At 39.6% G+C, this 13,362-nt stretch overlaps 2 protein-coding genes across 2 annotated transcripts in view; one reads left to right on the plus strand and one right to left on the minus strand.

Annotated features, from left to right (window-relative positions):
* Nucleotides 1-1,026: 1,026 nt before the first annotated feature.
* Nucleotides 1,027-4,802, minus strand: METTL18 (methyltransferase 18, RPL3 N3(tau)-histidine). Its single transcript, XM_063133422.1, has 3 exons — nt 4,713-4,802; nt 3,672-3,846; nt 1,027-2,341 (listed from the first exon to the last, which is right to left on the minus strand). The coding sequence occupies exon 3, from the start codon at nt 2,334-2,336 to the stop codon at nt 1,047-1,049; it is 1,290 nt and encodes a 429-aa protein (XP_062989492.1). The 5' UTR covers nt 2,337-2,341; nt 3,672-3,846; nt 4,713-4,802; the 3' UTR covers nt 1,027-1,046.
* Nucleotides 4,803-4,908: 106 nt separating this feature from the next.
* Nucleotides 4,909-13,362, plus strand: part of FIRRM (FIGNL1 interacting regulator of recombination and mitosis) — a 58,996-nt gene continuing 50,542 nt past the window's right edge. Inside the window, exons 1-3 of the mRNA XM_063133447.1 lie at nt 4,909-5,012; nt 9,062-9,102; nt 12,321-12,409. Coding sequence (XP_062989517.1) covers nt 4,909-5,012; nt 9,062-9,102; nt 12,321-12,409 — 234 coding nt within the window. The remainder of the gene's footprint in view (nt 5,013-9,061; nt 9,103-12,320; nt 12,410-13,362) is intronic.

The following is a 13,362-nucleotide window of genomic DNA, read 5'->3' on the forward strand; positions in this document are numbered from 1 at the left end:
TGTGGAATTCGCTCTCCAGAGGCTTATCTGACACCTGCATTACAGTATTTCTGGCACCCTGTAAAGCGTTTTCTATTCTCTCAGGCATTTTATGAGCTGGTTTTAGTGCTTTTAGATCACTGCACTTTTATTTTGTTGTTTTTGCATGCTGTATTTTTACTTTTTGCTTTTCATTTTACCTTGGATTCATTGTTTTAATTCATTTTTGATTATACTTTGTTTTTAATGAATTGTACAGTGCTCAGAGAGTTTGGGTAATTAGGTGGTTTAAACATATAAAGAAATTGGTGATTTTAATGGGCACTTTCCACTTCTTTGTAAACTTCTTCTTTCCACTTTCCAAGTCCCCCTTATGCTATTTTGAGTGCGGAAGCTTCTAAAGTGAAGCTACTTCTCACACTGCTGAGGTTAGAAAGGAAGCCCTGGGTAAAGTGGGAGGCGCTCAAGGGGTGGTTTCAAATCATGACAAGATTCTCCCAGTTTCCCGAAAGGACAATGTTTAGAGGCCTTGAAATACCGGTAGCTAGGGGACAAACAACAGGGGAAAGCTGTTGCATGCATGCCCCTATTTCTTGGTTTCTCAGAAACATCTGACTGACCACAGTTGGAAATAAGATGTTGCAGTGAATTGGCCCAGTCTGATTCAGCAGAGCTCTTCTTTGTTCTTATCTTGATGGAAAGGATCAACACTATAAGCATAATATAAAAGGGGGCTTGCCCGAAGCGCATCAAAAGTGAATTTGGAGAAGGCGATCAATGGCTACTAGTCCTGATGGCTACATGCTACCTCCACTATCTGAGGCAGTAAGCCTATATGCACCAGTTGCTGGCGAACATGGGTGGGATGGTCCTGCTGCACCGTGACCTGCTTGTGGGTCCATAGTTGACAGAGTGCTGACTAGATGAAGCCTTGGTCTGATCTAGCATGGCTCTTCTTATGTTGGCAGAGAAGGGGGAGCAATAGGGTTAGGGAGACAGAAAAGGAGCCCTGCAAGAAAAACACAACTAATGAGCCAAACACACACAAAAGCAAAAACATGTCTTTATTATTGCAGTGGCATGTTAGTACAGGAATTCCTAAAGACCAGTTCAATTATATAATGCTTTAACCCTTTGTCAATAACTTTAACCATTCTACACTTAAACACCTTTTTCTCTTCAATGAATTTTGTAAAAAGGAGGACCCCACCTCCACACCCAAAATAATGGGCTTTGCTTGCCAAATATACACAACCATTTATTGCAAGTAAACTTGAAAGTGTATCATGCAAAGCCTCATAGTAATCAGGATTGTAAATAGTTTCTGAGGTGAGTATGAGATCATATTTTGCTAAGGGATTATTGCTATTTAAAAGAAATTTAGTGAACTTTGACCATTCCCCAGAAAAGAATCTGCATTTAGACAGCAAGTCTTGGGTAAAGTTTTCTTTCCTGCATCGTTTTGGAGGACTCTCAGTAATTCCTTCAACATCATCATCATGAGCACAGTTAATCAATACATTAGGCAGGGTTATTTCTTCAATCACAGAGCTGTTATAGTCCTGAAAATGGACTTCTTCAGCTTTTCCTTTTAATGCAACTATTCCCAGCAGTCCAGCCCCACAGCCAAGATCTAAAACTAACTTGTGTGCAAACTGAATTTTAGATTCAGACAAATAATCCATGAGATCAAAGGTGCACTCCCAGATCTTCAGACCTCCTTCATAAACACCTGTGATTAGGTCAGACTGAGAAGAAATACTTTTAGACACTATGTCTTCCCCAAGGAACTCATCTGGGAGTGCCATCTCCACTATGGATATATTTACATGGTTCATGGCTGGTAGAACCCCCACAATTTTATTTTCTAACACTTTGCTGACATCTTTAGGGACATTATGTTCCTTGACAGATTTAGGACACAAGTGTTGCTTTGACAAAGCCATGGCCTCACTTTTACTTAAAACACTGTCTGACTCATTAATAGTGATTTCTGATAACGGCTCCTGGTTTAATATATTTTCTTCTGAGGACACCTCTTTCCTATTTTCTGCAGTGTTTTCTTGTTTATCCAACAGGACTACAGACTTCTGTATCATTCCCTGCTGTAACTTCCCATTCCCAATAGACTCTGTTCTGTTTTCTGCTGCATTGTCTATTGAAAAGTTGAACTGAAATTCCATTTTCTTGTGAAGCAGGCACAAGATGTCCAAAGTACAAACACACAGACACAGCACCAATGGAAATATTGACTGTACTGTGCTGAAAAGGAAGTTTGCAAGTCCAGTCTTTACTGTGAAATCCTCTTCTGTGTAATTTTCCACTAACTCTATTAAGATCCTCTTAAGTGCATACATATGCTCTGAAAAAAAGAAAAGTAATATATATATATATATATATATATGACAGTAGTAATAAAAGGATTGTGACTAGATTTCCCCCCTGATGCTCTGTCCATAATAAATAGAGAAGCTATTGTGGAAAGAGTTTATCTTTATGTTTTGAGGAGGCAGAATTGTTTGTTCAAAACAACTTCAATCAGTCCTGCCTTTGCTTTTTAAAATACATCCTTAGCTTCTGGAAGCAACTTAGAGCAATAGCAAGTATGCCATAAGGCTGTTTTGTATACAAAAATCCCATAAGGCTGTTTGGTATATTAACTCCTGAAAAATGAAGTTTCTGTGTAATATGGACTTACAATGATAATTTGGAATCAGTTCATGATCCATTTTCCACTTCCACATTTAATAACTAAACTGATGTGGAGATACTCTTACATTCCACTTGTAAAATGCTCTTACTTGATTTGTTTCATGAATAGGGTGAAAAAGGACTGAACAATCCATAATTTGTCAGGTTAAAGTGACAACCCTGTAAAAAATAAATTCCCCTATCATCAGCCTGGTGGAATGGTGTTTGTGCAAGAGCAGTCCTCAGAGTCTAAGAGAGATATGACAGCCTGGACTTTCCTTGGCAGTAGAACTACCGACTTGCGTCAAGATTTTGACCAAGGCCATAGCTAGACCTAAGGTTTATCCCTGGATTGTCCAGGGGTCAAACCTGTTCATCTAGGTGACATACAGGGGATCCAGTGCTCAGGCAGGGGCGAAGCCTGGATGATCCCAGGATAAACCTTAAGTCTAGCTGTGGCCCAGGTTTCAGCTAGGGCAGCCACCATTTCCTCAGCATCTCCAGGGGAAAGAGTAAAATGTATGGAACATTCTCCCTAGGAAAGCTTGCCTGGCGCTGACACCGCCATCTTTTCAGTGCCAGGAACAGACATACTTATTTTCCCAGGCATTTGGACACTATTGTTGTGGGCTGCTTTTGTGATGCCCATTGTAGGCTATGAGTAGGTTTCATTCTAGGCTATTTTGTATATGGACACTTTTTATATTGTATTGTTTCTAGATTATTTTTATTATTGTGCTGATTATGGCATATATTGATTTTGGTCCTCTCCCTCGTAATATTACCTGTGGATTTCTATATTGTGTAAAACCAAGTCTGCTTTTTTGCAGTAGGAAACAATACATAATAATATTAATAACAACAACAACAACAACATCATCATCTCAGAGTCAGAAGCTCTAGGTCCTAAACCCTGAGGCTCTTATTTGCATGAAACAGCACCTTAAGTCCCAAGCGCCTTTTCCTGCAATTCAGGGTCTGAGAAGACCTAAAACGCCTACCTGGACACCCTGTTCATGACCCAGAATCCTTTCCTGCCAGTCGCTAAGTGGAGGGAGCTTGAAGAATAAAGCAGCTCTCTTAAGCTTAGGGGATGGGGCCACAGCTCAATGTGCATTCAAAAAGGTCCCAGGTTCAATCCTTGGCATCTCCAGGTGCAGCTGGGAAAGACTCCCTCTAAAACAAAGAAGAGACGCTGCCAGTCAGGGTTAAAAATACAGAATTACATGGATCAATTCTATGACTCTTTAAAATAAAGCAGCTTGCTATGTTTCGAGTTCTCACTGATGAGGTAAGCCTGTTGTCCGGATTATACTTGTGAATACAAATAGGGACTCACATGCTTGAATATTCCTCTGCACAAAACAATGTCAAACACTAGTATTTTAGGGAGAAGGTTTGACCTTCCTGGTTAGCCCCCCCCCCCCCGTTTTCTAGGGAACATGCCTCACCCTAACATGCTAGTTTTCTATGTGCAGGGATTTTAAATTTTATTAAGAGAGAATATTCAAGCATTTATTTTATTTTATTTATTACATTTTTATACCGCCCAATAGCCGAAGCTCTCTGGGCGGTTCACAAAAATTAAAACCACGAAGAGCATAAAAACCAACAAATTTAAAACACAAATACAATATACAATATAAAACGCCTCCTCCCATATGTACCTGCCCAGACCTTAAGATAATCCACAGGGGCCCTTCTCCGTGAGCCCCTGCCAAAGGAAGTGAGGCAGGTGGCTACTAGGAGGAGGGCTTTCTCTGCTGTGGCACCCCGGCTGTGGATCGAGCTCCCCAGAGAGGTCCGCCTGGCGCCTACACTGCACTCCTTTCGTCGCCAGCTGAAGACCTTTTTATTCTCTCAGTATTTTAACTCTTCATTTTAACTTAAATTTTACTGTTCTAAGTACTGTTCCTCACAGGCTTAGCAGCAGAGTGAGGAATAGGCCCGAATTGCCCATTGATTTGTGGCTTCACCATAAACACAGGGTCCCACGGCCAGCTCAGTCCCGCAGGGGGGCGAGGCTTGGCGCGCGCTCCTACCTCCGCTCCCCACGGGCCGCCGCCGCCCCGCGACTTCCTCCTCAGCCGCCGGCCCATTCCCGCCGTCCCGCCACCATTGCTAGGGCCGCCGCGGTGCCTGATGGGAAGACGCGTCGGGGGGCGGGCCTCGGGTTGAGGCGGCAGGTTCGGGCCGCGTCGGCGAGCTCTGAGTGGGAGTCCCGGCCTCGGCGTCGCCATGTCCCAGGCCGAGCCCGGGCCGCTGTCGCTGCTGACGGAAGTGGAGGGCTGGGATCCCGAGTTGTGCCGCCGCCAGCTGCCCGCAGCCCTGCCTCGTCTCCTCATATCCTTCTCTGCTGCTGCCGTCATTCGGTGCGGTGGGGTGGGGTGGGGGTGGGGGTGGTAAGGGGGGAAGTAAGGGCCGAGAGTGGGAAGTAACGGGCATTCCTTCGCCCGTGGTAATCATGGCCCTTTTATGGTTATGATATTATGGTTGTGGTGGATGAAGTACAGGAATGAGGAGACCTGAGTTCAAATCCCTTCCACGTGTAATGAAGCTGACTGTTAAACCAGGCATATGCAGCCTAACCTTGCTCATGGATTGCTCTAAAAATTACAAACAGGGTGTGGGGGCGGAGAGGGGCCATGTTGGGGGAAGGTGGGATAGAATCTATTTATTTATTTATTTATTTATTTTATTAATTACATTTCTACACCGCCCAATATCTGGAGCTCTCTGGGCGGTTCACAAAAATTAAAACCATTCAAAGTATAAAACCATAATATAAAATGCAATATAAAAACTCAACCAGATAAAAACAGCAGCAATGCAAAATTACAAATTTAAAACACCGTTAAAATTTATTTATAGACTGTTAAAATGCCGGGAGGATAAAATATGAGAAATAAATATTTATGCCAGGGGTGGGTAACCTGGTGCTCTCCGGATGTTTTTAACTACAACTCCCCATAAGGTCCAGGTAGCATAGCCAATGGCCAGGGATTGTGGAAATTGTAGTCCAAAATATCCGGAGGACACCAGATAGCTTACCCCTATCGAATTACTCTCCATCCCTAAGGTGTATGGAAATAATTGGTAACTTCTCATGATCCAGAATACAAAAAGTAGTTAAAAAAGTACTTCCAACTGATAACATTCCAGGCACCTGTGATAGACCATTGCATGAATAAATAAATCTTGTGGCATCATAAGACTTAATAGATTTACTGTGGCAGAAGCTTTTGTAGACCCGAATCTGATGAAAGGGGATTTAGTTCACAAAGGGTCATGCCACAAAAAATGCATTGTATTTAAGGTGGTACAACGTTGTTTGTGATTAAAGGATGCAATGTTAAACAAGTATGCATGCATTTATTAATTTTAATTCTGAATCACTTTTCTGTCTTGCACTCAAAGAGATGTACAGTCAAACCTAAAATCATACATTTAGCGTGTAATCCTATGCATGTTTAGACAGAAAAAAGTCCTACAACTCCCAGGATTCCTTAGCCAGCATATGATTGTACTCTTAATAAAGGGAATGTAAAATCCATTGAACCCTGAAATCATAGTATTTCATATGAAACAGTAGAAGGTCAGCTCATTTAAAACCACTATAGTTATCAAATGCCAGCTGCCAAGGTGAGCTTTTTTAAATGAAATACATTTTAACCTGTCTCCTATGAAAACAAAAGGGAATATAGATAAATACCCCTTCCCCCAGGAATTCTAGCGGGTAGACACCACAACCTGAAAACAAATGCTGTTGAACTTTTATTTAAATAAATAAAAAATAAAAATCTTGTGAGTCAGAATAAATACAGTTAGGATCAGGTTGAAAGTGTGCTATGACCTTGATACTTTGCATTTGGATTCACGCTTTTATGCCAGATGATTTAATTCAGAATGACACTCATTCCTTTGCTCTGACCTTAAAATTAACATTTTCTCCATTTCCGTATTAAAACAATACATGGGAAGCTAGTGGATCCTGCAGCAATTGTAAATGGGTGAAATGCTTTTTTTCCAGGGGCAGGTCAGCGGAGCTTACAAAAGGGAGCTGCACTGTAAATGAGCATTTGTGTTTGCAGAAACAGCCAGATCACAGTAACAGTATTGGACACTGCCCACTGAAATTGCAGAATGATATCCATCCTTTTTCCACTTGAGTCTTTAGCTACCATGCTTGTGAGGATGGTGTGGTTAAACTTTGGAAAGGAATTTCTAATAACTAAGTGTTAAAACACTTGTTAACAGTGAAGGTAGCTGTAAGAATTATGTGATGTTCTAGACAAACGTACAAAAGATAGAGTTATGGAACACACATAGAACATCACATAATTAAAGTGCTGAATATAGTGGGACTTACTCCCAAGTAAATGTACCCAGTAAATGATTTTTTGCCCTAGTTAGTTTTTTCTATCTGCTGACCAGTGGAATTACTATTATAATATTTATGGTTTGCTTGTTTACATAAAGTGGGTACTGAAGGTGATATAAAGTAAGAAATTCTCTGCCTATTTGAACTGTGTTCCAGAACCTGCTGATCCCTTTTCTAATAAGGCTTTTCTGATTTTTAGTTCTAACATCTATCTTCAGGTTAATTACTAGGAAGTTAACTAGCCCTGGAAAAGAAGGGGTTAGCATTCTAGCCCAGCCTAGGGACAGTTCTCTTTTTTGCCTTCAGTCGGTTGGATATGGGCAATACTATTGCTTCTCAAACAAGTGAAAGGAAAATTCACAAAAAAATACCAAATCCAGTCTCTGTTTGGGACTGACTCAGGAAGCCCATTTCTAACAGATTCATTTGCAGTTTCAATAAAGCATTATTTATTGCATTGTTATCCTGCCTTTTTTCCATGATGGAACTCAAGGTAGCACACATAAAGTTCTGAGGTAGTCTTGCACGTAGGCATTGACTAGACTCAGACTTGCTTAGCTTCAGCAAGGTTACTGCATCTTGTGCCTCAGACCAGACCCTATAATGGCAAGCATGATATTCATCCAGTACCCAGGATGTTAGATTGATATGCTCTGTTTCCACCTTCTCTTTTCGTTGTTGTTGTTGTTGTTGTTGTTGTTGAAGTTTTCAGTTAACAGGAAGGTTAGAGATCATTATAATACTGGAAAATATATACATTATTCTTAATTGGTACAATAAAGGGTTATATTTGAAAAATGAAAATTATATTCACAGCAATGCATCAGAAGTGGCACTAACAGAGAAGATAACAATCTCAAGCAGATTTGGGATTATTATTATTATTATTTATTTATTTATTTATTTATATAGCACCATCAATGTACATGGTGCTGTGCAGAGTAAAACAATAAAATAGCAAAACCCTGCTGCATAGGCTTACATTCTAATAAAATCATAATAAAACAATAAGAAGGGGAAGAGAATGCACCAAACAGGCACAGGGTAGAGTAAAACTAACAGTATAAAAGTCAGAACAAAATCAAGTTTGTGTGCTTACTAAAACTATTTAGTGTTCAGCTAGTTGGTTGTAGTAATTTGTTATTGTTGCTGTGTTTTTCATTATTTGACATTCATTGCTTTTTATATTATTTTCTTGGAAGCTGCCTTGAGAGGGTTTTTACTCTTAAAAGGGGTGTAAACACTGTTTAAATAAATTCAACCTGCAACCTTTTTTTTGGGGGGGGGGGGTTAAGTAGATTTTGGCAAAGGCCCTTCATGCACACACTAGGCTGTAATCTTAAACATAGTTTCAAAGGAATAAACATAATTGAATATAGAGGGATTTACTTCCAAGTAGACATACATAGGATTACATGTTAGTGGTATAGGAGCCATTTCTCTGTGGTGCTGAGTGCATGAATATTCTAAACACATGTGTGAAGATGATTGGCTGGGTATTTCCTACTGGATCAGCTGGGAAAGACCCACATGGTTAGAATATTCTCATTTCCCAGGAGTCATGGGGTCATGCTACATGGATACAGCTCCCAGGCATGTGTAAAAAGGAGATTTTAAGAATATGGTGGTTAGAATGCAAATGGATGGGGAAAATATTATTTTGGAACTGAAACTACCTTAAAGAAAATATGGACATTTTAATGATGTTAAATGTTTAATATTTGGAAAGAAACATTTGTATATATTTATTTATTTGTCTTATTTATTAGCTGGCCTTCAGCTGAAGCTTTTAGAGCAGCTTATAAAAATAAAATACTGCAAGTAACAATCAATCAAGCACATCAGCATGGCAGATAAAATTCCAGCATAAAACATCCACGAGCAAATTAAGAAACCTAAAACACCTGGACAAATAGAAATCCTTCCATCTGACAATTGATAAGACTATTCTAAAACAGTTTTGAGGCAGCCTTTAATTGCAGGCATATGTTGTTTTCCTTAGTATTTGAACTCTATGTATCAGGCAGCTGAAAATTGGACTCAGCATATTTGTAAGTAATTATTGTGCAAACTTTAGACTTCCATTGCATACTTACAAGTGTTTTTCTATTTGCATTTATTGTACAGGCATTCTTCTGCTACATATATGATTTACCTCATTTTCCTTTCCATGATGAATGATTGAATATTTTAGGAATGAATATAGGAAAAACTTTCTTTTACTATTAACTATCAAAGAATTTTAAGATCTTGCTCCTTCACCATGTGTATCTATGATCCAGCAGAAGAAGTAGAAATTTGATCTCTTCCCTCCACCCCGTAGTTTGCCTGTTTTTTTAATGAACATAACGGAAGCCACACTTCTTTGATGAACATACTGACTTATTGTATGAAGTTAATGTTCAAAAATTATTATATTCATTATATAAAATCTTGAGATATCAGATTGCAAATCAGGAGAGCTCAGAAACAAAAGATTTGGTTGATTGTCTCCTGCTGGGCTGGGCTGGGTATGCAACCTGAATCTATTTTGGTTGGCCAACTTTGCAAATGGGCTGCTGGAGAGAAGGAAGTTTTAATCTCCTCCCCTATTGGTAGCAGGGAAAAAGTAGTCTTAGGACCACCAGGAGTGGGGGGTAAAGGGTTTCCATACCTCCCCTTCCCAGCAGTTCAAATCTCACTGGTGGGCAGGAGTACTTAACTAAGCCTTTCCCCATGTGATCCCAATGCAGGGAAGATATGTAGCTGTTTGGCTTAGATGCTTCTTTAACACTTTACTATCTTTTTTCAAGCTATAGAGAAATAGACATCTATGGCTATAGTTTCAATCCTCAATATACTGGATGTACAGACACTTGTGTTCAAACAATTATAACATGGAACAATGGGAGTGACTTCTGCCTTAGTAGCCATGGCTCTACTCTTTATTATGCATCAGTGTATGAGTTTATGATGGAATAAGAGAATTATGTGCTACATTTTCCTAATTGCAGCGACTTTTACTCCCATACTGAAAAAGTAAAGCATTGAAGGCTGTCTCAGGGAAAGGAGGAATGTGAAATAACATAGCAACAAGCCAAGGAGGATACATGGTGATGCTTCTCATTCAGGGGGACAGGAGGGAGCTTGATGAGTGGGAAGCTGGCAGTGGAAAGAGAAGAGAGTTTTTCATTTCCTTCCTTAAGAGTTGTCCAAAAACACTTCAAAGTTCCGTAGTGTTGGGGCAGAAAGAGGACACTGTCTTCAGCCATGGCAAGGCTTCATTGGGCAGAGACCACTGGATGTTGGGGCAGAAAAGGGACCAAAGCCAGGAGTCCAGAATCAGTCGGGATATATTTATCCCACAAAACCTCTTCTGGAGTCACTTTGAGTTCAGGAGTTCAGAGTTGCAAGAATGTCTCCTAAATCCATAGCCACCTAAACTGAACTTATTTCAGCAAGGCTACTCCCCTGGAAGTTATTGACTTCAGTGTTATAGTCTTAGAAAGGCAGTTATAGTGTTTGAAAACAAAGAGTACAAAAGAATAAGGTGGTCCTGCACTAAGAACATAAGAAGCATCATGCTGGATCAGACCGAGGGCCCATGTAGTCCAGCACTCTGTTTACACAGCTGTCCGTCGGGAACCCAAAAGCAGGACATGGGTGCAACAGAACCCTATTGCCAATGTTCCTCAGCAACTGGTGTATATAAGGTTATTGCCTCTGATACTGAAGTAGCACATAGCCATCACTACTATTAGCCATTGATAGCTTTCTCCTCCAGGAATTTATCCAACCCATTTTAAAGCCATCTAAATTGGTAGCCACCATCACATCTTGTGGTAGTGAATTCCATAGTTTTAACTATGCACTGTGTGAAGAAGTCCTTCATTTTATCTGTCCTGAATCTCTTACCCATCAGCTTCATGGAATGACTCTATTATGAGAGAGGGAGAAAGATGTCTCCCTATCTGTATTTTCCACACCACACATAATTTTTTACACCTCTATCATCTCTCCCTTATCCTCCTTTTAATTTTTTGAAGCTAAACAAATACAGCTGTTATATCCCTCCCTCATAGGGGAGATACTCCACCCCTTTGATCATTTTAGTTGCCTTTTTCTGCACTTTTCCCAACTCTATAATATGATTATTTAGGTGTGTGGTGACCAGAACTATATCCAATATTCTAAGTGTGGTCGCACCATAGATTTTATAAAGGCAGTATGATACTGGCAGTTTTATTCTCAATTCCTTTTCTAATTTTGCCTAACATGGAGATTACCTTCTTTCAAGCAGCCACACACTGGGTTGACATTTTCATTGAGCTGTTTTCCCAAACCCCACAATCTTTTTCTTCCTCAGTCATTGCTAGCTCAGATCCCATCAGGTTATACTTGAAGTTGGGATTTTTTGTCTCAACGTGCATCACTTTACACTTGCTTACATTGAACTGCGTTTGCCATCTGGATGCCCATCCTCCCAGTTGGAGAGATCCTTTTGGAGCTCCTCACAATCCCTTTTTGTTTTATCCACCTCAAATAATTTTGTGTCATCAGCAAACTTGGCCACTTCTCTGCTCACTCCAGATGAACAAAAGAAAGATGATTGTGGGTGTATTACAATAGTTCTCCTGAACCTATTCTGAACTCTCAGTATCCAATGGAGCAGTGATACAGTGCCTTATTGAATTAAGAAATGGAGATTACGCACAAGTGATTCCAAAAGTTCCTAAGCTAATGTATAGAGGGTGGGATTCTACCCCATCCATCTTAGGTGTCAGGAGGACTGCAAATGTATTTTGTTCTTGTGTGTTCAACTTTGCCAGCTAAACTTTCCAGGGCCTTGAGTGAAGATGATCATGTGGGGACTCAAATGGAGGCAGAATGGTGCTCTCTGGCAAAACATTTATTGTAACAGAATTGGTTATGCTCTGAAAGGGAGTAAATTTTAGCAAATCCAGAATACAGCTTAAAACACTTTAAAACTACTTTGGCCAGAGAACTCAAATGAGCCTCAAAATTAATATTTGTTCCTTGGGCAATTATAGATCTTTATAGTACCATCACCAAGTTTCTGAAAAGTTCTTTAGTATCCTATGCCATTCTCAAAACCTCAGCGTAGTATACATTAATCATCTTCATCTTAATTTTATTCTTAGTTGAAAACTGCAAAATAATATTTCCATAAATATATGACCACTTATTCATGGTTAGAAGCTGTTATTCACCAGCCTATATGCTTTGAATTCATTAAAAATAATGGTTTCCTAAATTTATTTATTTACAGGTATCTTAAGGATCACAACTGAGAGATTTCTACCTCACATTGATATTTCTGAGTTAGAGCAAGCATTTTCCTCTAAAATATTACCAAAGGTACGACACTGTATATTATGAACTGGCAAGTGTGAATTAAGAACTGCTGGGTCTTCACCCTGTTTTAATTTGCATGATTCAGCTGTTCTTTTGGAAGCATGTGATTTCTTTTTTCAGTAATGATTTTTATTCATTAATTCTGTTGCTTGTTTTAATGAGAGCTTTGCTTGTGCTGGGCCAATGGCCAATTTTGGACAGCAAAATTAGCAAAGGCTGGGTTTTAACAACTGAAACAACTTTTAAATAACTTTTTCATTTAACAAAAAAGCCTCAACCTGCATTCAATTGCTACCTTCCTTATCTATCAGGAAATTACACTTCTGAAACTGGGATATTAAAAATGGTTTTATTCCCAGTTCCAGAAATTCACTTGCTGGGCAAAATGTCAAAATAAAGATCAAGTTAGACAAACATGTTTCCATTCCGGGTGAGGTGACTGTGGGGGAAGTCAGCTCTCAAGGAATGACTCCTTTATAAACTTCCAGTGGCTCTCAATCTTTTCAAAAGTTCACCTTGTGGTCAGATTATAGGATAAGATATAGGATAAAGTAATGAGGAGGAGGATTATGTATGCCGCCTTGGGTTCCTGGCAGGAAAAAAGGTGGGATATTAATGCAATAATAAATAAAATAATAAAATAAATAAAAAAATAAGATGAGTTAGGGAAAGTTGAGGTCTGCTTAATTGTCTGATTTGCAAGGCTTCATGCATTTGGGCATTTATTGATTTGTACTTTAATCTGCATTGGTGGATTGTCTGTTTTGGAACTTCTAAAAAGATTTGAAATGTTTCTCCTGTAGCTGACATTGATGGGATTTGCCTGGTATTCAAGATTGGCAGTTTCTTGGAAAGGGCTGAGTGTTACCCAGTAAAGTATCTTGTGTGGATGGAGCAGAAACTAGATTAGAGGGGAAAATGTTTTGCGAACCTATGTTGAGAAGTAAAGAATAAAT

The sequence above is a fragment of the Elgaria multicarinata genome, chromosome 1 (genome assembly GCF_023053635.1).
Source record: "Elgaria multicarinata webbii isolate HBS135686 ecotype San Diego chromosome 1, rElgMul1.1.pri, whole genome shotgun sequence".
In the NCBI taxonomy this organism is placed as follows: Eukaryota; Metazoa; Chordata; class Lepidosauria; order Squamata; family Anguidae; genus Elgaria; species Elgaria multicarinata.